Below are 27,389 nucleotides of genomic sequence, written 5' to 3'. Positions count from 1 at the left end.
GTTTCATGATTCTCTTTCAGAGCCAACTAATTCAATTTTAGGTACACAAAAGTATTTGGAGTTTCACTTTTACTAAATGTAAGCTGTATAATTTCACCCTGTCTTTGCAGAATCAGGCCAGACACTTGTCCTTTTTTCAGTCACCCAGTCACTGGAGTAGAGTGGAGCAGAATGCGAAGGAGATTTCACTTATCTTTGATCAAGCACCATTTTCTGCAGGTTCTGTCTTCTACTATGTTTGCATTAGCCTTATATGAATTAAACTCAGTAGAAATTGACTACATTTATATACAATAATCATGTTTTAGAGCTGCATTATTCTTATCTTCATACCTTCAGCAGCCTTTAAGAAATATTTCCATCTATTATTCATTTCTTTGATGAGTACAGTCTTTATCCTGTTCACCAAACAGAATTACAGATTAATAATTTGTCTGAGTTTTAAAATAGTTTAGATAACATTAGTTTAGCTAACAATAAGATAAAATATATAGAAAAATGCAAACTTCAAAAATAATGTTTCAAGAGAAGACATTATTTAATAGTGAAAATGGAAGATGGCCTTATTTCCTAGCACTGACATTAATTTTAGACTTCTATATCTGAATCTAACCTTAGGTACTCAGCCTTGCAAATACATTGAAAGCAGTAGAAATATGCTCTTAAAGGAGAAAGCAAAAAGAAATGTATATAGGAATTCAGCTGAGGAACTTTTGAAAGTATGTTAAATGTTATTTCAATATTACCTTTCACTAAAGAATCACTTTCTAGTACTTCATCTCAAATATTTAAGTACAATCCTTTATGCCTTCAGCTCCCTCTTGTGGTATATCAATGTTGATCTGCAGCCACACCTTAAACATCTACTTGTGTTATCAGATTTGCACCACCAGCAATTACTGGTGTAGAGGTGTTGAATGATCTTCATGACTTCCATCTATATAGTTTGCCGCCAGCACAGGATATCTTTACACTGCAATCAATAATTAAAACCTTTGACTGTGATTATCTCTCCCAGTATTTTTCACTGTCCCAAAGCATACTGTCTAACCCAGAAATAATAAATGTTTCTTCTTTTTCTTTATTTCATTTGATAGATATATATATATATGTATATACACACAGTACAATATTTTTTTCTGTGATAGAGAATAAATGAGAGTTTTCATTGCTGGTTGTTCATTAAGTCAACAGATTCCAGTTAATAATGAAAAAAAATTAAACATTTAATATCAAAAGCAACTTCAAGTATCTTCTATACATTTTAGTATTCAGTATATAGTAAGGATTTGTTTGTTTGCTTATGAAAACTGTATTTGAATAGACTATTTTTACCCTCATACTTTAGAGTACTGTTCATACCAGGCATGGAGTTTAAAAGGATGCATCTCGTCGTCCCAAGTAGCTCTTCACAAGAACCATAGGTCACTTGAACAATCACTGTTTATGTTTCAAAACAAGGTTTAATCAACAGCAAAGTCAAGATGCAATTAGCATTTCTAGGAACACATTATTCTGTTCCCCTACAACAGGTCAGGGTATGGTCCTTGATGTGAAGAAATATCCAACACATCTGTTTGTAAAACAATATCTGACCTAGGCATAATAGTACCGAAGTTCCCAGAGCTTCATCCCTTATTCTTTCTGTATAAAAATAATTCAACTTAGGCATATATTGCACTATTTTTTTCATGCCAGATAGCCCTCACACTGCATTATCTTTTCTCTTTGCTTATCTAAGATTACACTAAGGTTTTAATTTCCATGGAAAACCAGGGAATAGGGCAACAGACACACATAAGGTGTGTAGCAAGGGGATGTCTATAATATCAATAATAATCTCAGAGGCATTCACAAGGGGAAACTACACATTGGATTTGGAAATCATTTTCTCCAGTAGATTCATCATTCTCTCCTGTAGCTGTAAGCTTTGAACTTGAATGATGTTTTGTTGGTCCAGAATCCTGCGCACTTCTCTACAGGTCTCTTCCATAGCTCTGCTTAACTTCTTTTGTTCTTCCAACATGGCCTCCATTAATTTTAGCTTCTTCTTTTGAAAGCTGCAGCTTTGCATTTTTCTTTTCTTGACTGGTCTTTCTTCAGTTCTGAAACAGGAATATTTGCTAACAATTAAATTCATATTTATGGGGAGAAAAAAAAAAAACTATGTTAGGACATAAAAGTCTGTACTACATTCTTGGTAAAGTTACACCTAAGTTCAATTTTTTTATTTTTTTATTTTTTTTTAAAAAAGGTTCTCCAATATATTCCCTTTCAGGTGCATGCCAAAACAGAAGTATTTACTACAGTATATTGCATAGTGCTATTGACTGTAAAAACATCTTTTAAAATCCCATTATTTTTAACAAGATTTTCCCCCCACAGAATACCAGTACTTTGTTTTTATCTTGATGTTTCTTACATATCGAGTCTACAAGCTGTGCTGGGAGAGGGGTTTTGCCCATCTGGTCATTATATTTATTATACTTTAAACTTCAGTTCTAAAGCTGCAATAAACATTCCACCCAGAGAAAGCACTGCACTGTACTGTTTTGTGTAGTGGTAAATTACAATTCTAGTTTTTTCAAAGCATCATATCAGCAGGACTGATACTGTTACTGCATGCTAGTCTCGGAGTTTGTCCTTGCACTGAGACACAGCAGTAGCACTGACTGCTTATTTATATACTACATCATAAAACATTATAAACAACGTGAAAGTTGAGTAGGATACAGCTTGCAAGACTCCTTCATTTCTTACAGGTCACAGATGGATGACATTTCATATTTGCCTTTAGAGAAGATTGCCAATTGTAGTTCAAGATTTTTTTTATTCAAATGTATTTGTCACAAATACAAGACACTATGGGTGCTTTCTTCTCATTCTTAGGTTAACTACAAGTTCTATCAGTTAAGATAGAACCATACCTCGCTTCAAACTCCTAGCATTTTAACACATAATTCAAACACATTACAACCCCCTACCTGTAGTTTTCCCTTCATCATACTATACAGGCAAGACTTTGTATTCAACATAGTAATCAATTGTTATTTGGAGATTTAGCAAAAAAAAAAAAAAAAATCATCATCATCATCAAACAAATGTTCTTCTGAAATTCAAAAAGTGTATTTGTAGCCTTTGGAGAAAAACAGATTCCCAGACCCTAAGGCTGACATGTTGTTATTCCTCTAGCAAAATGTTTCTAAGCTATCTCAGGTGATACAAGTTAATACATGCTTGTCTACTTTTTTTTATGTCCTTATCTGAAATCTGTAGAACTGCCACATGCAATTTGGGTCATATTTGGAGAATTTTCTCTATACTGCATCACGTTGGTTTTTTGTTTTGGAAAACAGAGAGAAACCTAGCAATAAAGACTCTGAAGATGGAAAGTTCACATGGCCATCCTAACTTGGGGTGACAGTGCAACACAGGAATTCAAAACCAGCCTGCGTGGCATGCACATCAGAACACACACATAAAATCCATTTCTCTTAATGTGTAAGGTAAGAAAGAAGCATACTGGGCTGTGAAAGAGGAAGAAAGGCAAATACAAGGCAAACATGCGAGTGAACTACACATCTGAAAAACTTTCAATTACTAATGGGTAGCTTCTTTTCTAACTTAGAGTGACAGTCCATGCATTCATTCACACCTTTTGTAACTCAAACTGGAGTCCCCAACATCAAAGTTATCTGATGGTGGGTCTCAAAGTCCCTTTACACAAACAGCAATCTCAGCTGTGTTCTGCCAAACACAGCATTCTTCCTAGGTGAAATCCAATAATTAGATAGCACAGTTGTGAGTAGCATGCCATATCAATACCGTGCAGATTTCAAGGTAACCTTGACCAAGGACATCAGCCTAGCTCTTGAGGAATGTGCTTTTACTAATGTGAAGAAGTGGAGTGAGGAAGGAGGTCACTCAGCTGTGGCAGATTTGTGTCATAATTTCCATGTAAGTTCTTATCCTGCTTGACAGGCTTTGTACAACAGTGACAGTGACATTCCGATCTCTCAGCAAGAAAAAAATAAACAACCCTAAACACCTGAAAGACTTGATGCAAATATAACAAAACAACAGTCTCCCTGGCATTTAAGTGTGTAATGACCCCCAAACAGTGGAGTCTAAGAAAAGAAACAAGTGGATCAAATTAAATGCTATTAAAATCTTAGAGAAAAAAAAAATAGAAATGGTTTTGAGGGAAACTGTTTCAATACTGTTTCTTGATTTTAATGTGATGTCCCTCTGTGCACGGGTAAGAAACAGCAATGATCTGTCTTTACAAATGTACATTGACATGGTGACCAAAGGCCATTAGCTTTCAGATTATCCAAGTATTCAAAGTTACTTGTACAACTCAGCGGGTTTTGTCACCATTACACTGTTACACCATGGTTCTGAGGAAAGGGATAAACCACCATCTTTATGTTTGTTAATCAATTTCAAAAAGTATTCAAAGTGAACTAACCTCATATTTGATTTGGGGTATCAAATAAATGCATGTGGCTCAGCGCAAACTGCGGGCCAAGCTGATCAATAAGGTTATCACAGTCAGACAATCCAGCAAGAATGGGTCTTGGCTAACAACAAATTGTTTGCTCCCATTAATCTAAAGGCCCAAATGAATTGAATTGTGCTTCTCAAGGAGGCTGAACTGGCAGAAAAGGTCTTTGGCAGCATAAGAACAACATTAAATTTGTTATTCCAAGGTTCCCATCACTGCTTTCACATTCATAAAGAATGCATACTTTCTGGTAGCTGGAGCAACAAGCCAATCCACTTGCCAGAAAAGTCACCTTTTGAATTTTAAGTCCTCTGTGAAGAGAAGTTTATTCCTGAAACCTGATGGGTCTCTCTATTCTCTTTGCTATACAGTATTACAAAGTAGTTGTGGTAAAACTTATCCATCTGAAATGGGTAAGAGCTGGCTTCCGGAGCCACAAGAGGGCTTGTGTCTTGTCAAAACAAGCTTCAGTGAGAATGGTCCTTAATAAGGAATGAGAGGGAAAATCTGGGGCATGTAGATGGTAATGAGCTGCACTGAGTATTGCATCATCATTCTTGGTGGCTGTGACTGCCATTTCATCTTTATTTCAATCAGGACAAGAAAGAAAGACAGGGAAAGACAAAGAAAGAGAAAAACAGGAAGACATAGAATGACAGAAACAAACAAACAAAGATGGAATGTTTTGGATTGAAAGATTTAAAATATACTTTATTTCTAAGAGAAGAAAAAAAAATATTTGAAGGGTTGTCCTAGAGACACAGTAATGCAGGACATTTTATGATGATTCACAAGTCCATAATAAGGACAAGATTTATAATTCTTTCTCTTGCAGAATAGCTGTTGAAGGAAAGCTCTTGAGAATAGGGTCTCCAATAAATAAATAACTAAATAAATAAAATATAAAAGGAAAGAAGGATCCAAAGAATCTAGTTTACAAGTAAAGGACACTCAGTGACATGAAACAACATAAAATGTAGTGATTCCTGAATATTTGAATCTTGAAAAGTTTCTTCAGATACCAAGCCACCTTTCTTTAGAAGCTCTAGGTGTCCTATGTAGGGCCAGAGAGACCTCTCCAACTTTTTCTAACAGAAAGTCAAGAGGGAAGCAGGGATAGGAATACGACACATAGGGTTCAGCAGTGAGTATCCCATCAGCGTCAATATCCTCAAGTAGTTTCAGCTAGGAGTATGTCTAGTTTGGTAGTCTCAAGGCACCAGCATAAGAAATGAACAATGTTTCATGTAACAAACATCAGCTGGTTGCTGATTCTCCACGTTGTATTCCTGTGCAACCAACATCTCTGTGACGATGAGAATGCAACAGATCCTGACAGCATCTTTCTACCAAAGAAGCATCATTACTCATCACCAAGCCTTGAGAGACTTCTCAAGGTAGATTTTGATCTGAAGGGAAGAGTGGTCTGGGAAATCCAGGACCTCAAATACAACTTGGTGGTACTTTTGGACCTCCAGTGTTTATGACAGAGAAGAGCTCTGGCATTAGAACCATGTTCCAAGCAGAACCTTGCAAAGCTATTTCCACACAATGGCCTAAAACAAATAGGCAGGATTCAAAGAAATGAAGAGAAGCGATGCTTTCCCTCTCATCTATAAGGATGAACAAGAAATGACAGTGTGTGTTGGGGTCCAAGAGGAACAAAGCAAAACCTCCAGGTATAACTAGGCAAGACACTTCCAGTCTCAAATATGTGTACTGTACATCTATCTAAAATCATTTTAATTCACTGTCCAATTAAAAAGTTCCTTGGTTGATTGCCTACACTCACCCAATGATGCTCATTTAAGAAATATGTGTGAATAATTAATGAAATGGGAGTTAAAACACAGAATAATCAGTCTACTACCTGTGTTACCTCCACAAAACCACAATAACAACTCTTCTTTTCTGACTACTTCATGGCGCATGAAGTACTATTGTTTTTTTATTCAAAATTCATTAAGAACTAACTACTGTTTCTGACTTGGTTGTGGATTTTTGTTTGTTTTGTTGTTGGTGGAGTTTTTTTGTTTGTTTGAAGCTATGAACAAATCTGAGTAGACCACCCTACCACCTTTATGAAACAGAACTAACAATGATCTGGAGCTAAATGTTAGTATTAGAGATGGCAGAAAGATCTTCACAGTTTGAGGACTGAGAATCAAAGCAATCTGGATCTTCTGGTAAACTAGGCTCATTCAAATACAGCCAAATGCATTCAGGAATTTACAAGACTCGACCTTGAAGTGTAGATAACCACCACAAAAAATGGCTCGGAGGCTGGGCAAAGCATCGTACTATGATAACAAGTCTGCATAATGAGGTAAGATGCACTATATAATGTGCATAGCCCTAAGCTCAAACTTCTTTGTAGAAGCCGCCCATTCAGATTTTAAATAACTATGGCATTATTTTAGAAAGATTAAAGGACTTGCCAAAACTGTTATTTCCTGAACTAGCATCCTTACCAAGTTTTAATGCACTTCTATTAAACAATACATATCCTGGTTAATTCTGGTTACCTATTCTTACTCTTTTCTTGTGTGTAAACCATGTGTACCAATTTATTCAATTTACTTTTTAAAAATGAAAGTATACCAGAGACGGTATCATGGTACATGACTACATCTAGATAGAAAGCAAAAAAAATACTAAAAATATCTCAAATACACTGGAAGGAAAGATAAATAGAAGTAGCATCTGAAAGTTTATCTCACTATATTCAAATTAGAAACAACATACTTGTTTAAGCAAGGGATTAATCTCTGGACCAGATTATTATAGAGGAGAGTGATTTCTCCATCTTCGAAATATATCAGATCTGGACTGGATATCTCATGAAAAATTTCCAAGAGTCAAACAAATCCCAGGAACAGAGAAGTGGAGGAGAGCAGAGACAGGGGCTTCAGAATGCAGTAGTCCTCTGCTGAAGGGAACCATACCACAGAATCCCCTCCGTAACATTCTGGGCTACACATCAGAATAACTGAATTCAAATACATCGGCAGCGTTCAACAGAAGTCAGACTAGATGGCATTGTGGTTTTATTATAGTCTATTAATCTACGGAAGTAACTTCTTTTCACCCCCATTTTCAGTTTGATAGAAATGGCAAAACTGATGAGGTCTGAACCACATTCACAATCTGCATAATTATGTTTTGTCATTATTTTAACAATGAAGAAACAAGACTATAAATTAATCCACAGGGTGAAAAAACAGTTTTCAATTAGATAAAAAGTCATTTATAGCATTGTTATGAAATCTGAATTTAAAAGTTTAAGCTGCAGTACAAGACTCCATCACATCACATTATATTATCCAACAATAATTCTACCATTGTCAGATGTTTTATGGACACTGCAGTACAATATAAGCTTTCTTAAAGCCCAAGAGCAGTGTTCATGCAATACTGAACAAATAGCAGGCATCCCATTAAAGGAAATAGGAATTCCAAATGTTTTTCCTCATCTGTGAATTGCAACAGAAATAAAAATTAATTTGATCTCACATTAATTGTATTATCACTAACTAGGAAAAACAAGTTTTTCTAAGAAGCTTTTCTAAGAAGCTCCCAGACTCCAATAAAATGTAAAGGAATCTAGCTTCAACTATTTTTAGTTTGAGAGTGTGTATGTATTGACAGAAGTGTAAATTTTGACATTTTTCTCTGTCATAAAAGCTAAATATTAAATTCAATATATATTTTTATAATGTTGTAACTTATACAGCCAAGAATCCTCCTGCTATGATCAAGGATACCATGGAAAAACAGAAAGCTCATGTTTAAAAGCTGTGTTCAAGAGTTTAAGGGAATAACAGTAAAATTTTCAGAAGCCTAAAAGTTGGCTTTAAAAAAAAAAACATACCCTTTGAGTTTTTTTCACTGATCTATTGTTGCCATAACATCATTGTTTTTATTACTGGAGAAAAAAAATCCCACAGCATAAGCTTACTTTGCACACTTAACCGATCTGTGTATAGTCTGCTTCACAGACAAATAAGAACTACATAGTCATAAAATACATAGATGAAAAACACGCCAATATTTTACATATAGACATATGTGTATATTTTTTAAACTAAGTGTTTTATATAGCCATAAAATAATAAAGTTGAGAGGGAGATTGGGGATCTGAAGCATTCTTTTGATTTCAAATCCCAGTGTTGTCTTTAGAACATTTTTTGAATATGTTAGATCAACCGTGTACTGTTTAGAGTCAAGGACATTTACCAAAAAAAAAAAAAAGCCAAGAGGGACCCAAATTTTGTATGCAAATTCTTTTTGCTCTTGTTGGTTATTTCAAAGTGTTTTTCACATACAGGATGACATACTAATTGCTTAAGCTGAAAATTGCTTCTCATTTCATAATTTTCCATTAGTAACTCCAAAAGAATTATCTTCCCTGTCTTACCATGGCAGCTTTAAGTGATTTTAACCCATCTGATACCATTAGCAAGTGCTGTATTTCCTTCTGGCCAAAAAAAAAAAGGAGTACATATTCTTTTCTAATTCATCAGACTTAACTAAACAGGTCAAAGCTGTACAAGCTTTTCAAAACCCCCTGTGAATATTTTAATACCACTTTTCTTCCTCCCAGGTACATGTCCCATTAATATCACAAGTACCTGCAGATTTTTAATCTGGTCACGACGCTCACCTGAAATGTTATACTAATCTCTCACGTGGTATGTACAGCTCAACTTTTTTTTTTCTTTAAACACAGCTCAACATTTTTTTCCTTAAACACAGAAGAACTGAATTTTAACTTTTGAACATGTACATATCTTGTTTTTAAATGATATGCACAGTATTCCATTGCACAAACAAATTTTATAGTAGAGAATAAGACTGTGAGAGCACAACTACATTAGCAAGTTAGGGAGCTACGTATTATGGAGGTCCTACCACAGTGACGGTCAACCTGTCCTTCCCTGCAGCTCATGAAGCCAGTTGTGTTGTCATCCTTACCGGGCATCAGTAGCACTGCAGCCTGAGCTACAGCATGGACAGAGCATCATCACCTGCCATGTAGGCTTGCAGCCAGCTGAAAACCTGCTGCACCATTAAACGCTAGATTTCAATGACCAATAGTTCCTAACTTGGCTAAGTTCAAATGTATAAATATTTTTTTTTGCTAAAAAATAATAAACAAATAAAGAAAAACACACAAATGGACTAAAAAAAAAAAACAAACAACACTGAACCTGAAGCTGGCTAAAACACATGATAGCCTAAATTTTCCAAATCTTATCACTCTTATCACTGTGGAGAGAAGGCAGAGTAGTTTAAGTCTGCTAAGATGAAAGCCCATCTGTAAATGAAAGCATCTACATGAGAGTGGGACTCTGCAAACTGTAAGCACAATGAATGCACAGTTGTGGTTGATTAGCTTTACTTCTGAGATGGCTTGTCTACACTCTTGCAATGAGACCTGGTGTGGTGACCTCTGCCTTCCCCTCACAGCTACCCATGGTACAAAATCGATGTTGTACAGGAATTGTCCCTAACCTGAAGAAACTTAACATCTTGCAACTGAAAAAATACAACCTTAAGTTATCAAATGATAACTTATCATGGGTGATGGAGCCAGAGAACAAGAGGGGAAGGGGGGGACACTCCGGGTGATGGCATTTGTCTTCCCAAGGAGCTGTTCACTGTTAGGCCTGCTGGTGGGCAGCAGCCAACCAGTTCCTCGGTTTGTTTGGCTTCTGCTGTCCCTGGTAAACTGCCTTAAGGTTAAGCCACAAACTCTCACACTTGGACCTTTCTGATTCTCTCCCCCAACCCACCTGTGGACAGGGAGCCAGCAGCTGGTGGTGCTCAGCTGCCTGCTGGGGCTAAACCACAACAACAGCCTAGTGAATAAAATTTGCCCCATAGCTGTAGAAAAGTAACCTCTTAACTATTAAAAAATATTATTGGAAATCAAATTATGAACTGGGGGAGCAGAAAGTTCTTGCATAAGAAGCCTGATCTTGGCAACTGCAGAGAGATCATTTATCAGGGTTATCAAACCATTACAATGATCTATGATGAAAAAAATAAATTGTTGCTTGTGAACAAAAAAGCTGCAACAGCTCAGAAATTACACGCATGATAGCCATAATATATTTTCAATTGCCAAAAGAAAGTTTTTAAAATAATCAACCATTCAAAGACCATTGCTTAAATGATTGAATGCATTTATCCTAGTTTTACTCATCCAAGAGTAAGCCTGGAAACAATAATCCAGACTTGCAGGGTTGGTTCTTCTTCCAGCATAACACCTTCTCAGTTGCATGACTGACAGATCATTTTACTGTTATAGTTAAAGGCTCACAGACTTATGGTAAGGATCTCCAGGACTGACTTTTTTGCTGCCATAAAACTGCAATCAACTCTTATCTCACACTACTCTGGACAAAAAAATGTGATTAGTAAAATCTAAAGTTTGTATCCAGTGTACAACCCTGCCTTTTGTTAAAATGCTACCTTCCAAACTACTCCAATCTTATCAAAAAAGGCAACACGTTTGCACTCTCAAACTAGCATTTACTTTGAAAAAATGACATTCTCAATTGTATTTAAAATGGTTGCATTTTGGTGTCCACAGCAATATTTAGCATGCTACTTTTCTCTACTTTAACAATAGCTGAAGCCAGGGAAAGTTTGCTTACTCATACCAAAATAAAACTAGAGCAAGCCAAGAGTCATCTAAGCAGTATGCTATATCTCTTATTGCTTTCTCAGTACTGTCTTGAACATGTCTGTACTCCTATTACAAACACTCTACCTCATGTGAGCAGTGACATGCATGCTGAATTTTGGCAATATTACATGACTTTTTGCCCAGTCCTCCTACTCTCTTCCAATCTCTCATAAAGGAAGAAAGAAAATGCCCTAATTCAGCAGAAAGGCTGACACTGGGAAATATATCTCACTTTTGATTTACAAGAAAGATACAACAGCCATTAGAGGAAAACGTTCCAGGATTTCCCTTTTAGATAGTTGATCCGGGTTCATTCTCTGAAATACAAGAAAGGGGAAGAAAATTAGATACTACCTCAGCTTGTAAGAAAGTAAACTTGACGAGCTCTCTGAATGTTCATCTTCAAAGCACTCTTCCCTTCCTTCGTATGTAAACTGGTTATATGGCAAATACAGAGGTGTTGACTTAGCTGATGGAGACTGTGAGGCCTCTGTCTGTGATGTAGAAGGACCCGGTTGCTGATTTTCATGCATTTTCACATCGCTGTGGTCTGTCACTTTGGATAAAATCCTATCAATGGTTTTGTAGTAAGGCCAGTCAGGTGCAACAGTTTCACTGTCAGTCATGCATTTTAATTTCCTGCAAAAAAATGGCATAAAACATTAGAGCCTATTTTCCTTTAAAAGTAACTTTCATACAGATCTTCTATCTCAAAACATTTGTTCTGGTCATGTTTGGGAGTCGAACTGAATGTTTTTAATGAGTACAAAATCAGACACTTTTTTCTTTTAATCTCCAAGGAAGCTGTTAAGTTTCTTTTCCTAGTTTTAACCTGTGATTAAAAGACGAATTTCCTTTGGGGTTTACATGCAACACAAATAAAGGACATGACAGCTTCTAATGAAAACAGCACTGCATTGATCATGGAATATTTTTTCTTCTCCTTGCAGACTGCCAGACTAACCGATCTGACAGCAGCCCCTGGCAGTGCACTAGGACAACCAGGGCAGGGAACGCAGCACAGCCTTACCAAACTATGGTCAGCACTGGCCTTCCATGTGTTGAAAAGTATTTATTTTCCATTAGGAATATAAATGTCTATAAATATCATTCCTATTCTTTTCCTAACGTTGTCTATAAGCTCTGGCTTAGCCTTGTGAAGATTCTAGTAACAACCATAAGATGTAAATGTCTGCTCATCTGTTACAGGGTAAAGATCAGTATAGGAAGAAGTATAGGTCCATTTATGTGCACACACATATGGCAAAAAAAATAAAAAGCAGGCAGTTAATAATGCATTATAAACAGCATGCACAAAAACATTACAGTGGAAGGACTATCAGCCATGACCTTGTCCTTCACTTGCATCTTATTATGAGATCTGTCATTCAGTCCTAACACAAAGTTCACCACTAACCCATTTGGCATCCATTGTTATTCTATTTGCTTTTACTGAAAAATACAAAACTCAGGTGAACAGATGCAACTCAGAAACACTCCTTTACCCAAGCTAGCATCCCAAACTTTATTCTCATTTGCCTTTCCTGGTTAGAGTCTTGTTACTCTAAATGAAAGTGCAGCAAAGGAAGAAAACAAGAACGTCAAGATCAATGACAATGACAACTGCTCCACATTTAAATGAACAACAACAAAACCAACCAAACAAACAAATCTGATTCTCTCAGCTAGGAAAAGGTTTCAATTTGCAGGAAAAAAAAAAAAAAAAAAAAAGATATAAAAAACTATTCCTGGACACCTGGCCCATCCCTTTTTCTTGAAGCCTTCCAGGTTTTTCCTCCTCTGAATCCATCCTGCCCACACCAATCCCCACAAAAGATAGAAGTAAATAACATGTAAACATGATAAAAATGGTGCCAAACTTAAAGGTGGGAACTTAAACTTCTTCCTTTTAAACATCTCCCAGCCCAGGGTAAGGGGAAATCCACTAGTGAGGAAAAAAGGCAGAAATATTTGCGTAGATTTTGAAGCTATTTAAAGATTCTTCTTTTTTTCTTGTCCTTGCAAGGGCTGATGAGCTTTGCCAGATATTTGGGAAGGCACATTATAGCCCTGCATAGCAAAACCTCCACAGCTGACTGTATTTTTATGCCCTATATGCATTCAAAATTTTAATTTCATACATGTTTCACAACCTGCTGCTGCAATTTCATAGTCAGAGAATATCTAGTACAAACTACAAATACATCTATATCCATCAAGCACAGACATAAAATAGCTAAATTCAGGGCAGACAGCAACCATCACTTGATATTGATTATTTTTACTTTAATTGCTTAGGCTATTCACATGAAGAGCAAATCAATTATACCACTATGAGCTAGTAGCCAGGTCTGCATTTCACATTTGTTTGTCCATGTTGTGAAACCTTCAATATATTCAAACAATTTATTTTAAAACGTTACCATCCTCAACTGTTCATTGCAATGCATTCACCATGTTCTGTCATCCCACGGGCAAGACAGCAGAAAGCCATGCACGAGCATTTCTCTGCCATGTCAGAACAAAGTCCAGCAAGCTGCATTAAGACCTCACCAGACATGGTTTGAGCCTTCAGAACTGCAAAACAACATGGCAAAAAGGATAAGAAATGCTCAGCCATGGTATTCCGCCAGCTTTGCTCTTGGAGCAGACATCTGACTTGTGTTTAGCCTCGTGTCAGTAAGGTCCCCCATGTCCTCATCTGCAGAGCTGCTGCCCAGCCTGTCTCTGCAGGGGACTCATCCATCCCAGGGGAAGGATTTTGCTTTTGTCCTTGTTGAGTTTCACGAGGTCCATGTCAGCCCATTTCTCCAGTTTATCTAGGAGCTTCTGAAGGGTAGCGTTGCCCTTTCTTGTGAGGGCTGTACCCTGCAGTTTGATCATTTGCAAAACCACATTCCAATATATGCTCCTTCAGGCCATTAAATAGGACATTTTCTGGCATAGCCCCTGGTGGTCCTCTACCTAGAATGAGCCTCTTGGTAGAATACAAGTCATTAACCATCGCACTTTGAGCCCAGTGATCCAGTCAGATTGTCATCCAGCTAGTAGTCCATCCATTTGGAGTATACAATGGCAGACAAAAGGGCCAGCTGTACTGGGTGCATTAGACAGGGCACTGCCAGCCAGTCGAGGGAAGGGATTGTCCTGATGTGGCATCACCTCAAATGCTGTGTGCAGTTTAAGACCACCAGTATAAGAAGGATACAAACTATCGGAAAGCATCCACCCAAAGGAGGGCTAGAAAGATGGTGAAGAGTCTAGAAGGCAAGACATATGAGGAGCAGCTGAGGTCCCCTGGTGTGTTCAGCCCAGAGCAGAGCAGGCTGAGGGGAGGGCTCATGGCGGCCTGCAGCTCCCTCACGAGGGGAGTGGAGGGGCAGGCGCTGAGCTCTGCTCTCTGGGGACAGCGACAGGACCTGAGGGAACGAAATGGAGCTGGGACAGGGGAGGGTCAGGCTGGGGGTTAGGGAAAGGTTCTGCACCCAGAGGGTGGTCGGGCACTGGGACAGGCTCCCCAGGGCAGTGGTCACAGCACCAAGCCTGATGGAGTTCAAGAAGCATTTGGACAACACTGTCAGACATCGGGTTTGATTTTGGGGTGGTTGTGTGTGGAGACAGGAGTTGGACTAGATGAGATGATCCTCATGGGTCCCTTCTAAATCAGGATATTCTGAATTCTATGATCCCAGCTTGGATACAAGGACAATCTTGGAGACTGTGTCAAAAGACTTACTCCTGTCAAGCTAAGCAATATCCGTTGCTCTACTCTCATCCACAGATCTAGTCATTTAATCAGAGAAGGCAAGCAACTCAGCCAGATACAATTCACTCTGAGTAAATCCATTCTGGCTATTTCCAGTCACCACATTCTCCTTCATGTGACCATACGCTGCTTCCAAGATGACTTGCTCTGTGATCATCCCAGGAGTTGAGGGGAAGCTGATCAATTGTAAATTCCTCTTGCCCTTGCTGAAGATGGGTTCAACAGCAGGTTCTTCATTCACCAAGGACCTCCCTCAATCTTCATAAATTTTCAGAGATGATCCCTGACTCAATAGTTTTTTCTACTAGTTGTATTTCCACTGCTCCTTGAACCCTGTTCCAGGCACAAGAGCCTGGGAGACCTGGGCAGTGAGGACCCAGACAGAGGGTACTGAGCATCCTCAGCCTTAACACAGGCATCTGTGGTCAGTAAATAACCCACCCCTTTCAGCAGCAGGTCCACATCTTCCATGTTTATCCTTTAACCGCTAATAAAGTAGTAGAAATGTAGCAGTAAGCAACTTTTATTAAGAGAATATTTGGTCTAAACCCCAAATTAAGACAGCTCCGTGTAGGATTATCTTATTATTAATTAGAGTGCCCTGATGACCATTCTGAATACATTACATTTCAAGTATTAATTTATCACTAGAATGGCACTAAAAATAGTCTTCTGTTACATTATTATATCATCCTGAGCTAAATGCTGTCTTCTTTACTTTAGCAAAAGTTTTCAGGAGCAGGTATTTTCCCAAGTAGGCCAATACCTTGGTTTTTATGTTGGAGGTCAGCTGTGCACCTAGACCCCATTTTTGCTAACACTCTCATGATGTTGAAGGAAGAGCTGTAGTTTATCATTTGCCCCTACAACTCTAGGGTTGGAGATGCATAAAACTAGATATTTCTATGGCTCTGAATGCATTGTATGGGTAGAAATTCTTCCACTTCTGACTACCTACCATAGCTCTGGGCTAAAATAAATAAATAAGTGATCACCACCAGGAGATTGGCAGGGGAATTTTGTTAGCTTAAAAGCAACACCAGCAGCAACCATCTACCTGTATGGAGTCTGGATCATTCTTAAAAAAATAAATGATTACATAGATGGAGAGATGATAAGATAATGAAAAAGGGAGTGTCTACTTTCAAAAAGAACTAGGAATGCTACAGGTGGAGGACAACAGTGAGAACATTCACTGCTACAGTAGTGATGTTTTAGCTTTCTGGTAAAAAACAAATAGATAGCTTGGCAATATTAAATTTCAGGATTCACTGATTATTTTAAAATAAACAAGGAAACCTAGAGAAACAGTTGAGAGTTTCTGCCTGCATTAATGTAACTAAAACCCCAGCAGAACTGAAGTCTAAGGCAAAGATGAGTTTACTGCTCTCAGTCAGTAATTACCATAAATCATCACAGCAGGTCTCAGTTGCATCTAAAACGTAAATTTGCTTTTCTCTTTGTTTTGTTTTTGTGTTGGTTTGTTATGTGTTTTTTTGCTTTTGCTTTTTTAATGAAAAATGAAGAAGCCAGAATGAAACAGGACAAGAGTAAGGTTGGGATGCAAGAGTTCAGAAATGAGAAAGGAAGAAAAGCCAAACATTCAACTCTTTGAAAATATATACTGGGCAAATCACTGCCTGAGTGAGTGAGCCAGACAGAAAAATTAGGTAGGAAACAGGGGTAAGTGAGAAAGTCAACAGAGCTTGCAAAATAAATTCCTGCTGAGTTTATCTAGGCCTGTCACTGTTTCACAAGGCTCTATTAAAATCCAACTGAGAGCAGAAGCAACTGAGAGCTCTCTCCAAAAACTCAGGCTTCAAAGTCAAGTTTCCAGTGGACAAGTATCTGAAGTATGAAAGACAGTGTCACTCAGTTAATCTAAAAGGTGGTTGCACATCTTATCATAGGGAAGTGAATAAATTAATGTTTTTTGAAGTCCTATTGCCAAAATGAACGGTCTGAGACACCAGCTGAGTAATTTGTGCTGCTATTGACCTTTCTTCAGACTTTATTCTCTGTGCCTATTACCAACCTTCTAAAATAAAATTATTATATTATATTCTAGAGAGTTTTTAAAAATCATTATTTCATCAGTTAAAAAAAAAATCGTGTAATCTATAACTTGCCTTTTTTCTTCTTTTCTCTTTGCTCAACACAATATTGCTTTTTTATTATTATTACAGTATTTGATATTACTATTTGCCTTAAGGAATGGATATAAGATTCATCTCCTGGGGTTTCTGAGAAAAGCTTTCAAAATAAATAATAAATAACAACTGTTCATGAACCAATCAACGGGGAGGGAAAGAAAGATGTATGAAAGTACAGTACTTAAGTTGTGCATCTGCTATGAATTATTAAAATTAAAGAGAAAGCTGGTAAAATATTCAAATTTAACTTTCTGCAGTAATTTGGATGCACTTATATTTCATCATTTGCTGTAGCAGAGGTCAAATATTCCACTTGCTTAATGTCATAGAGTATAGCAATGAATTACATGAGCAACAATGTTTAATTGCTATCATGTACACATGAAAATAAAAAATTAGACTAATCTTTTATTCAAATCATGAGACTGATTTAAATTTACCAATCATTAACATTAATTGACTGTGATTCAAATAAAATAGAAACAGCTGCATCCTGTTTCCTAGGCTTTGCGGAGGGTGATGTTTTTGAAAATAATAAATTTGCACTCACTGTTCTTATTTTTAAACATCAGAGGGAATCAGTCAAAACTGAGGACCACTGTGCTAGCTTTGCAAGCCCTATTTTATTTTTAAAAGCCAGTGCATATTATGCCAGTAGCAATATTACAATGTATGTAGTAAATTAATATCACTATATTAGCAGAGACAGGAAAGTGCCTTCTTTCATAAGGGCTAATTATGGGGTTATGTGTGCTGGCTGCCCCAAGTATTCTACCAACCTAAAAAACTGAACTACAAGAGATGACATACTAATCTCAGCAAAACTTTTGATACCCAGCAAATCAGAAAGATAACTTTGAATTGCAGCAGGTTTGACTCAGCTTTTCATTCTTCCACCAGAGATAAATAGGGATGTTCATGCAGCTCGTTACCCAGGTGTCTTTAAAACCAAACTTTAAAAGCCTGGTGGCTGGTCTATCCACAGCAAAAATTTCAGGTTCCAGTTCAATTCCTAAATGCAGAATCTTACCCAAATGCACCTGCAACAAATTTTCTCCTTCCACCTGTGCAAAACTTTCCACTCAGACAAGTTGAGTAATTTCCACAGTAGATTAAATCGCTCTTTAACATAGCAAAACTGCAGTAGGAATTACTTCAGGATATGGTATATTTTTCCCTGAATAGTTTCTTGCAAATGCTCTTGGACCACGGTAATGAAAAGGAATACAGGAGCTGCTCCCAGATCATCATCCTGCTGCCTCACTTCTGACCAAAGTCAGTACTAAAAACTTCAAAAACATGTTGATGGACAGGATTTTTGGGTGACATAATGATATTTCCTTCCTTTTCCATTGACTGCTAGTAATATCCTGAAACCCACTGTCTTTTATGACTCTAATTTGAAGACAAACAATGTCTGTATTTTTATTTAATAAATCTAATCTTTAGTAAGAATAATAATAATAAAACAACCTACCACTCTTGGTCTCAGTGATTTTCAGTGGTAATGAGTTCCACATGCTTATTATGCAGTGTAATACAAATTTATATGACTTGAACTAGTTTTACATTTCTTGCCTTGCAATTTCAACAAATAGCTTCTTGTGTTATGGCAAAAGGAATACCTGCTTTACATTCTCAAAAATAGGGCAGTATGTTTTCATGCACCTCTAGAACTCCTCCAATTTCTTTGCTTTCTTTTCCAAGCGAGTCACAGAGTTTTCCATTTTTCTCAATAAAGAAAGCTTTCCACATCTTATCCTAATCATGTTTTCTAAACATCTTCTCATTCTCTTGTCACCTTGTTGAAATATAGGGCAGTCTGAAATAAACATGAGAATTCAAGGAGGAAATAATGACATAAAATAGATTTATATAAAGGCATTTTAACATTTTTACAATGTTTTTACAGCAGATGTGGAGGAATGGGATATGATCATCCTAAAATTGCTTTTGTGACAGAAGCTCACATGCACTGAACTACACCTGAACTAACTTTATCTGGCAGCACAGCATTCCACTTAGGATCAAAAAATGTACCCACAAACCCGGGTGAACACCTGGGCTACTAGCCCAGCCTGAGCTCCAGGCCACCATAACCATGAACAAATTTGCATTAGCTGCAGCAACTGCAGTAACTGCTAGATAAGAAATGCACCTCCCCGCCTATTTATATGTTTGTCTGACTTCGACTTCTTCTGCACCATGAGTAATAGCTTTCATTGGGCAATATAAGCAAAACAATATAGAATTGGATCTCAAAATGTTATGGGATCCTCAGATAGGAAAGCATATTATAAATGTGCTCGCCATTATAAATGTGTTCCTTTTAAATGTGTTTACTATTTTAGATCCTTTAATATTTCAGATCATTAATATTTTTTTCAAGAGATGTTCCAGGATGTGACATGCCAGCAGCAACACTTACCACTGAACTTCATTAACTGAACTAGGAAAAATATCCAAGTACTGCTTTTCCTTTTATAGCAAATATATACATATATGTGTATATGTTTATGTATATGTGCATGTGTATATATCATAGTTTGTAGGACAAAAAAAATATTTTCCTTTATGAAATCATGGCTCACCACTAAATAACACTATTACCTGATTAAATATTCTAATCTGGTTAGTATCTGACTATTAAAGTAGAGACCATAGCACCTTTGTGACACTACAGAGTTGGGTAAAAAGTAAGAGATCCTGAAGGAGTGGGAAGAAATAATCGCTTGGGTGCAGAACACCCCCTCAGCCCTGCCACTGGTGCTCACATGTCACACTTGATAGATCTACGTAATCATTACAAAATATTGTCCCAAAATAGATCATTTTATCCACTTTCAGGATTTTCTTTTGAGCTTTATGCCACAGTGCAGCAGTGATGCATGGAAATACACTAAGGTAAAGTATCTTCAAGTATCCTCCAGGCACCAAAATGTGGATTAAAACTCAGATGCTTCAAAGCAAAGCCAGCAGTCAGTGGCAACTAACACATCATTTAGTTTCATCACGTTTCCTATCCTCACATGCCAACAAAAAGCCTCCAGAAAACTATGAATTCTAAGTCATAGTTTGTGTTTGTCCCTATTCTTTCTATCACCTCAACTTGAAAGCAAAGCACACAAGCGTGCTTTGGATGGGAACAAACAATCAGGAAGATGCATTTCAAATCCACGAGTACAAAATGAAACAGCACAGTGATAGTGCAAGGCAGTTTTCTAACTTTCATAAATTTGCATCTTAATCAACAAGCAAGGAGCTGCAATGCACTGCACTGCACTATAGAAAAGCAGCATGACAACATGCAACAGAAACAATCTCTGAAGTTCACAGAAGCATTATAAGAATTTTTTAAAAGTGCTATGTTTCCACATGCACACGCAGACTATGGTCGTGGGTGATTTTATTTCTTCCCTTCCCCCACTGCAACTTTAAAGCAAAAACATTAATTAGGAAAACTGAGACAGTCTGACTGATGACAACATTGAAAATTTAGAACAAAGGCTGACAGAAATAACCTATTACACTTGGCAGTTATGGCACTTAAATATTTTGCGGTGTTGCTAGACACCTGTAAAATCTCAGTGCTGTGAGATGTATTTCTCAGCAGGGAGGACTGCAGATTTAGCAGACTAAGCAAAGGCCTGGTAGCCAACAACTCTCAACTTCTAATTCTTCATCTGAGTGTGAATTGCTGGGTGATGCAGGGCAAAAATTTATCTTACTTCCAGCTTTCTCATTTACAGTCTGGGTGGAAAAAAAAAAAAAACTGCAAGGACTGCAACAGGGTTAGTGAAACATTTTGGAGACATTTGCTACAAAACATGGATTTAATGTTATGGAAAATGATGTTAAAGATTACGCTTGTGGATCTTACAAACGTAGACGAAGGACATTCAAAGTTAAGGGGTTTACAGGATTTTCCCTAGTTTTCTACATGATGAGCAGTCTCTGCATTAAATACAAGAGGGCTGCCTCAGAGAAAAGCAAGCAGTTTTAACATGGTTGCCTGCTGTAATAACCTTTTTTATTATTAATACGAGCTTTGAGGAGAGATTAAATAAAAGAGTCACATATTTGATTTTCTTGCATTACAAGCACATAGCTAAAATCACCACTCAGGATTTCCAGTACAAGGCAGTTTGTGCCTCACAGAGATAAGAAAGAAAAAAAAAAGAAAAAAAAAAGAAAAAAGAAAAAAAGAAAATTTAAAAAGAGAGAGAGATGCAAATATTCCTGTTTCGTTTTAATTTCTTTTTCTCTAGGGAAAAAAAAAAAAAAAAAAAAAAAAGCATAGCGCGTTTTTAAAGGCAACTTCCCCTCCTGAGTGACACTGCCTGCTCTTTATCATCTCCTTGTAGCCACCTCTGCCCTCCCCCCAACTCTTTGGGAGCGGTATTGACGGTGCACATCGATTCCCTCGCTGCAGATATGATCGTTCTTTCGCTGGTGCTGCTTATAATTATAGCAATGTGTGCCACTCGGCAAGAAGGCATTCAATTATTCTTGGCCCCGTGAAGTGTAACCCTTCAACTCACAGTAACAAAATCCAGGAGCTTCATTCCCCCAAAACATTATTTCATATTTAAAAAAAAAAAAAAAGAAAAAAAAAAAAAGAAAACTTTGCCTTGCAATGCCGATCCTCACTGGCCACTTCAAACTGCAGGAGTTTCCCTGCAAGGAGCTGCTGCCAAGCTCACACAATCGGTCCCCTCAGCAAAGAGAAAAAAAAAATCTGTTTTCCCACTAAATGCATTTCTATCCCTCTACACCATAACAATGCTAGTTAATTATAAAGAAACAAAGTTGTCCCGGAGTTTGAAATGAAATGGGGGAAAAATTAACAATGACGTAACAGCACTGGCAAGAGAGAATTTTAAAAGCGATATGAACAATCTTTAATCTTTTATCTACAGATTTCCTGAAGGATACTTCCTTCTGAAAAGCAAATACCACTGCGTTGCCCCTGCTAAAATCTCTTAAAATAAAAAGAATTAACTGAAGCTTACCTGTACTGGAATGTCATATTTGTAATTTTTATCTTTATTTCCTCTCCGTGGCGAATTTCTCCAGTCATTTCAAAGAGTTTGTTAGCCATTTTCTCATAAACTTTGGCATTCCTTTTAGTTTGTTTCAGTTCATCAAAAAATTCTTCCCAGACCAGCATTAAACCTCTCATTTCTGCATCAGTCCAGTTTCTGGCCCTTCTGTGTTTCTCAGTCTGAGAAGAGACAATGTAACTGGGAATTTCTGCTGCAGCCATTGCTGACTGACCTAAAAGGGTTTTAAAAGAGGACACTTAATATAGATTGAGTTTTTAGCTTAGGTTTTTGTAGTGCAAGACATGCATATGTGGATAAAGAATTTGAATGACAACAGAACATATGAAACCTTTTTGCAACAGCTTGAAGCTTGAGTGCACAAAATGGGGCCTACATCTGACAGGCAGGAATTTAGTTAAAAGCTTTTAAACAGAGAAACGTCATTTTGATGTCACGTTTCCATAGCAACAGAGCAACTGCATAAGCTACAACAACAAAAACCTTTTAACTGAAAGCCAAAGAATCAGGACAAAGTTGACAGGCCATCAATATTAAAGCTTTTAAACACTTTAGGTTTAACAAAAAAAAAAAAAAAAAAAGAAAAAAAAAAAAAAAAGATCTATGCAGCCTTTGAGAAGCCACTTTTAAGTTTCTACTTCTTTTTTAGCTTTCCCTTACCTTTTAGGCAGACAATCTGCTAGCAGGGGGTCATGGTCGCCTGAACGAGCTTTTAAGTTGCGCCTTGACAGACTCTCTAGGAGGTTGCAAGGACTGAGGCCATGTACACAAAAAAAAAAAAAAAAAAAGCTTTTTTTTTTTGCAAAGATATTCTGAAAAAAAAAAAAAAAAAAAAAAAAAAGCTTCAGCCAGCTTCATGGAAACTATACATCTCCAAGCTAATAAATGTTGAAGCAGGCAGCCTCATTAAAAAGGTGCCCGCATCTGTTTTTAAGCACATGCACAAAATACTATTTAAGTGTTTAAATACGGAGAGAAATGCATGTGCAATTTTAATAGAAAGGCACTTTTTTTTCCCTGAGATGTTTTGCTGCTGATAAGCACATACTGCAGTCCTGTCAGTATGAATTTGCCTTTGTAGGTATGTATTACTGTATGTGTATTTTGTATTCCTAGTAATTTAGATGCTATTTATGCAGCCTGTGTTCTGCCTTAGGACTGCAGCAGAAGCATTTCACCTGCTTTATGGGGAACCTAAAAGGATTATTCAATGAGTTAAAAAAAGGCTGCAGGATCCTTAGAACTGTGAATAAATTGCTTTGCTGTAAAACAAGCATTTTGAGCTGATTTCTATACAGGGCTACATTCTGCCAGCAGTTACACCAGAGAAGCACCACTTACTTATTCATCGTATCAAACATTGTGCAACACGAGCAGTGGGCCAAATCCTGCCCCCACTCACGTTCGTGCAAGCTGACAATCCTTCACAAAGCGGTGAGATGCATGAAATGTATTAATTCGAGCAGCACGAGCAGCTAGAGAGAAAGATGTTAATTCCCTGCAGTCCAAATATAACTGCGTTACGTAAAATATAAATAAATAAAACACGGACCTTTCTTATTATTTTCTGTTTCAGCATATAACAGCAATAACGACCTCACTGCAGGGCACTTCCTGAAGATTAATGGCAGGCAGGGGTTAATGGCCTGAGGCTCACCCAGTCAGTCGTTAATCCCCAGGAAATGTTCTGTGCCTCAATCCTTAATGCTTAAGTATCCTATAAATTGTAAGTCTTCTCATAACCACATCCTTGATCTTAACAATAGTTTAAAAATGCACAGCTTGGTTTGCATCCTGGAGATGGCAAGGAGAGCACATAACGTTCCTAAAAGGTACACCGATAAAATTTGTAGTATCGTTGCCTTTCCTTTTTATTTATTCTGCTGTTTATCATGAAAAGGCACAAAAGCATACCACAGAACAAGGTGTGGGGGGGAACTGTGCACAGTTCACTGTACACGGGAACTTCCACTGATCCAACCCTGAACGAGTCTCTGTTAGAAATATACCTGCTGAGTCACTGGCTTCCTCAAAAAGAAAAAAGAAAAAAAAAAAAAGAAAAAAGGGAAGAAGAAAAAAAAAAAACTAGCTTCCAAATAACTACTTTTAACTAGTAATATGACAGCCTAGCAACTATTACCTTTAAAAATGTGTAAATAGCAGCATATGTTGTGTGGATGATCTTGCATGGTTTGTCTCTTGGGTGGCCAGCTGGGAGACATCACATGATCGGGGGACAGATGGTGGTCAGAAGAGGATCAGCTGGTGACACGTTCATTTTATTAGTTTATTGTTTTGTTTTGAAATTCCCATCACTTAACCTTGGGCTCCATGCAGCTATATTAATAAAAACACACCAAATTCTGTTGACTGCATCTGCAGCCAGCGGCAGGGGATCACCAGGACAAGTTTAAGAAAGAAATAGGGTGTCCGAGAGAAAAACACCACCAGCCTCTTGTTACAGAGCTGGATCTGATTTGGGACCGTTGTACACTATTTGCAAAGACCTGGTTGCTTTTCAGCCTTCAGTAATCCAATTTTGTTTGCCCCCTCCAGCTTTTAAACCCCATGGATCCTGAAAATATTCATGAATACTGCTGAAACCTATAGCATGTTATACATATTGGGAAGGAAAAAATAAAGATATGCATGATCTCTGCTTTAAAAATTTTTAAAATCCAGTTTCTAGCACAGCCACCAGGACGGGGTGGGAGAGAACCTGCCCATCTGCAGCGAGCTCTTCCCGTGATGGTCCACAAACATTCCTCTTCTCAGCCCCATGTGCCCAGCACATGTGCGACTGCTCCTTCCACACCTCCCCATCTGCCAGGGCCATGCCCGGCCCCCAGACCCTGCAGAAACAAGGCCGCTGTTGCCCTCTCCAACAAGCATCTCCTGCTTCTCTATATGCTGGTTCCTATTAAGGTAATTGACAGATTGATATAGTGGCATAGTGCTATTTAACATCTGTTAAATAAAAGAAATGTTTTCTAATAATGCCTCCCTTATTCCCCTCCCCTCAGCACCAGAAGGGGATCTAAGTTTCCAAGGACTCGAGTTTTTACCCCCTCCTCCGAGAAAGTCATTGATATTAATTACAGAGACTCCACATGATGCCTCCTCTGCCTTGCCAAAGCGCACATGCCAAGGGCTTGATAAAGTGGCTGTTTGCCTATGTGGAGCTGAAAGCAAGAAAAGCTTTATTTTATTTTATTTTTTTTAATCCCCAAAATCATCCCTACAGGCCTCACCAGAGCCAGGACGAGAAAAATATACCTCTCCAGACTGTGCCTGTGGGCTGAAATTCTGCAGACCTGCATGATCCCTGGGAGATGCTAACCTCGGCCACCACGTCAGGAGGAGCCCCAGGACAGGACAGGCAATCATCCCCCTGTGATGGGGGACAGCTCTCCCCCTCCCCAGAGCTGAGGGATTTGGAGGAGAAGCTCCAATAGCAAGATCAACCCACCAGCCAGGTAAGATTAGTCATCTACCTCAAGACTGGCCACCAAACGCAGAAAGCTGCTGGCAGGATGAGCTGCACCTCCACCAAGCCCAGGGCATGGATGCACCTGGCACCAGCACCCCTCACATGCCACACCTTGACATCTTCTCTGATGGCAGAGTCCTCCAGCATCAGCCTCCTGGAGACTGAGGTCCAGTCTGGCTTTAAGTGCCCTACAAGCAGCTGAAGCTGTCACTGTTCTCCTCAGTAAGGATGTATTTCCTCTTGGAAGCCACCGAAATACATACTGGAGTTCCTGAGTACTCCTCTGTAGATAACTTGCATCTGTAGGAGAAGGCTTTCTTTACTCTCCTGCTCAGCCCAATCCTTCCTCTGATGGGTGCCACACTGACAAGTCTAGAAGATATTCCTACAAACACCCACCTCAGTGGACTTAAGGATGTCTCTCATGCCCCACCTTTTCAACACACTCCTGTTCCTAAAATCTCAGCAGAGCATGGATTTAACGATCCTCTCACAAACCTGTTCTTTATATCACCTCTCTAAACACCCTACCTTTTTTGCTATCATTATGTATCAGCTTGAATAACAGCTTTCATGGCATTCCCACCTTTCATGGTGATCTGAAAGACAACCATAATATTGGGACTCCAAGTGCATAATGGTGCAAGTACAATCTGAGACAGGTCAGACAGAAGCTCTGTTAACTATGATCCTGGTGTGAGGGCACTCGGTCACCATCTCCCCCCCTCGGCTCCCCAGTTTTCTGCCAAGTGATCACAGAAGTGTTTCAGGAAAAAAAAAAAAAGGAAGAGGTGAGGAAGAACAATCTTTCCAGCAAGAATAAAGCCAGGTATCCATCCCTGGGAGGGATGGGCTCAAGTAGCTAGCTGATTGCCACAATGCTAAGGAGGAATCAAACAGTGGACATGTGACAATATGGAAAGGTGGCACTTCCAGTAGTACCTTACCTCAGAAGTAGGGGCTGGAAACAGTCGCAGACTGATAGCTTTTGGTCCAAAGCATTGTTCTTCTAGTTGGCATAAACCTCTTAGCCAGACCTCTCAAATCTTAGATAATTTTACCACCACATTAACAAACCCCAAGCAGGCAGAAGGGCTTCTAATTTGCAGATACAGATCTAATGAAGTTCTCCTATAGATGTTTCTATCACAGAGATCAGACAAACTCCTCTAATCCTAACATATCTGTTGACTATACTTCAAGTGATCTGTGCTAACTGACTGCATATACAGCCTTCAGCTTTGCAAGTGTGGACTAACGCATGCCAAATAAAACTTCCTTTCGCCAAGTTCTGGGGTAAGGGGTTTTTCCCTTGCATTTGCAGGGAGGTAACAGTTATAGTCAGTCAATTACCAGGGCTCAACCCACAAATTCTAAGTCATTAAACAGTGATTACACAAGAGCGTGTCTGATCCTGCTGTTAGGGATTGTGGTAGCAGAAGTCAGGCAGCACCCCGTGGCAAGTAAGAATTTATTCCATTCCAAGACATTTCTACGACTTATTTCTGAAATCCAGATGGATGGCTGCCCCTGCAGAGGTGCTGACAAAGGTAGCTGCCTATCTGGATTTCAGAAATTGAAGTACATTACTTTGGGTTCACGTAAGTCCTTGGCCAAGACTGGTCCCAGTTTTAGCACCAGTGGAAGAAAACACCATTTTAGGCCACTTAGGCGCAGAGCCTCTGAGCGGTGATGTTGGAAGGAGAAGATCTCTGT

The 27,389-nt window shown here is 38.3% G+C and overlaps 1 protein-coding gene across 10 annotated transcripts in view; it reads right to left on the bottom strand.

Moving 5' to 3' along the window:
* Positions 1–1,111: 1,111 nt before the first annotated feature.
* MSANTD1 (Myb/SANT DNA binding domain containing 1) overlaps positions 1,112–27,389 on the bottom strand; it is a 50,471-nt gene continuing 24,193 nt past the window's right edge. For 4 of the 10 annotated variants that reach the window (XM_084517819.1, XM_084517818.1, XM_084517821.1 and 1 more), the window contains 4 exons: positions 22,844–22,936; positions 22,133–22,397; positions 11,556–11,840; positions 1,112–2,105 (listed from right to left, as the gene is read on the bottom strand). In XM_084517819.1, the coding sequence (XP_084373945.1) occupies positions 1,865–2,105; positions 11,556–11,840; positions 22,133–22,386 (780 nt within the window). In that variant the 5' untranslated portion in view covers positions 22,387–22,397; positions 22,844–22,936 and the 3' untranslated portion in view covers positions 1,112–1,864. Of the gene's footprint in view, positions 2,106–11,555; positions 11,841–22,132; positions 22,398–22,514; positions 22,568–22,843; positions 22,937–24,323; positions 24,446–27,389 lie in introns of those variants that run through there. The other 6 variants (XM_084517812.1, XM_084517814.1, XM_084517816.1 and 3 more) reach the window with 3 other exon arrangements.

Source organism: Aythya ferina (assembly GCF_964211825.1).
Source record: "Aythya ferina genome assembly, chromosome: 4".
NCBI classification, from domain to species: Eukaryota; Metazoa; Chordata; class Aves; order Anseriformes; family Anatidae; genus Aythya; species Aythya ferina.
This window is presented reverse-complemented; position numbering and strand designations above follow the sequence as displayed.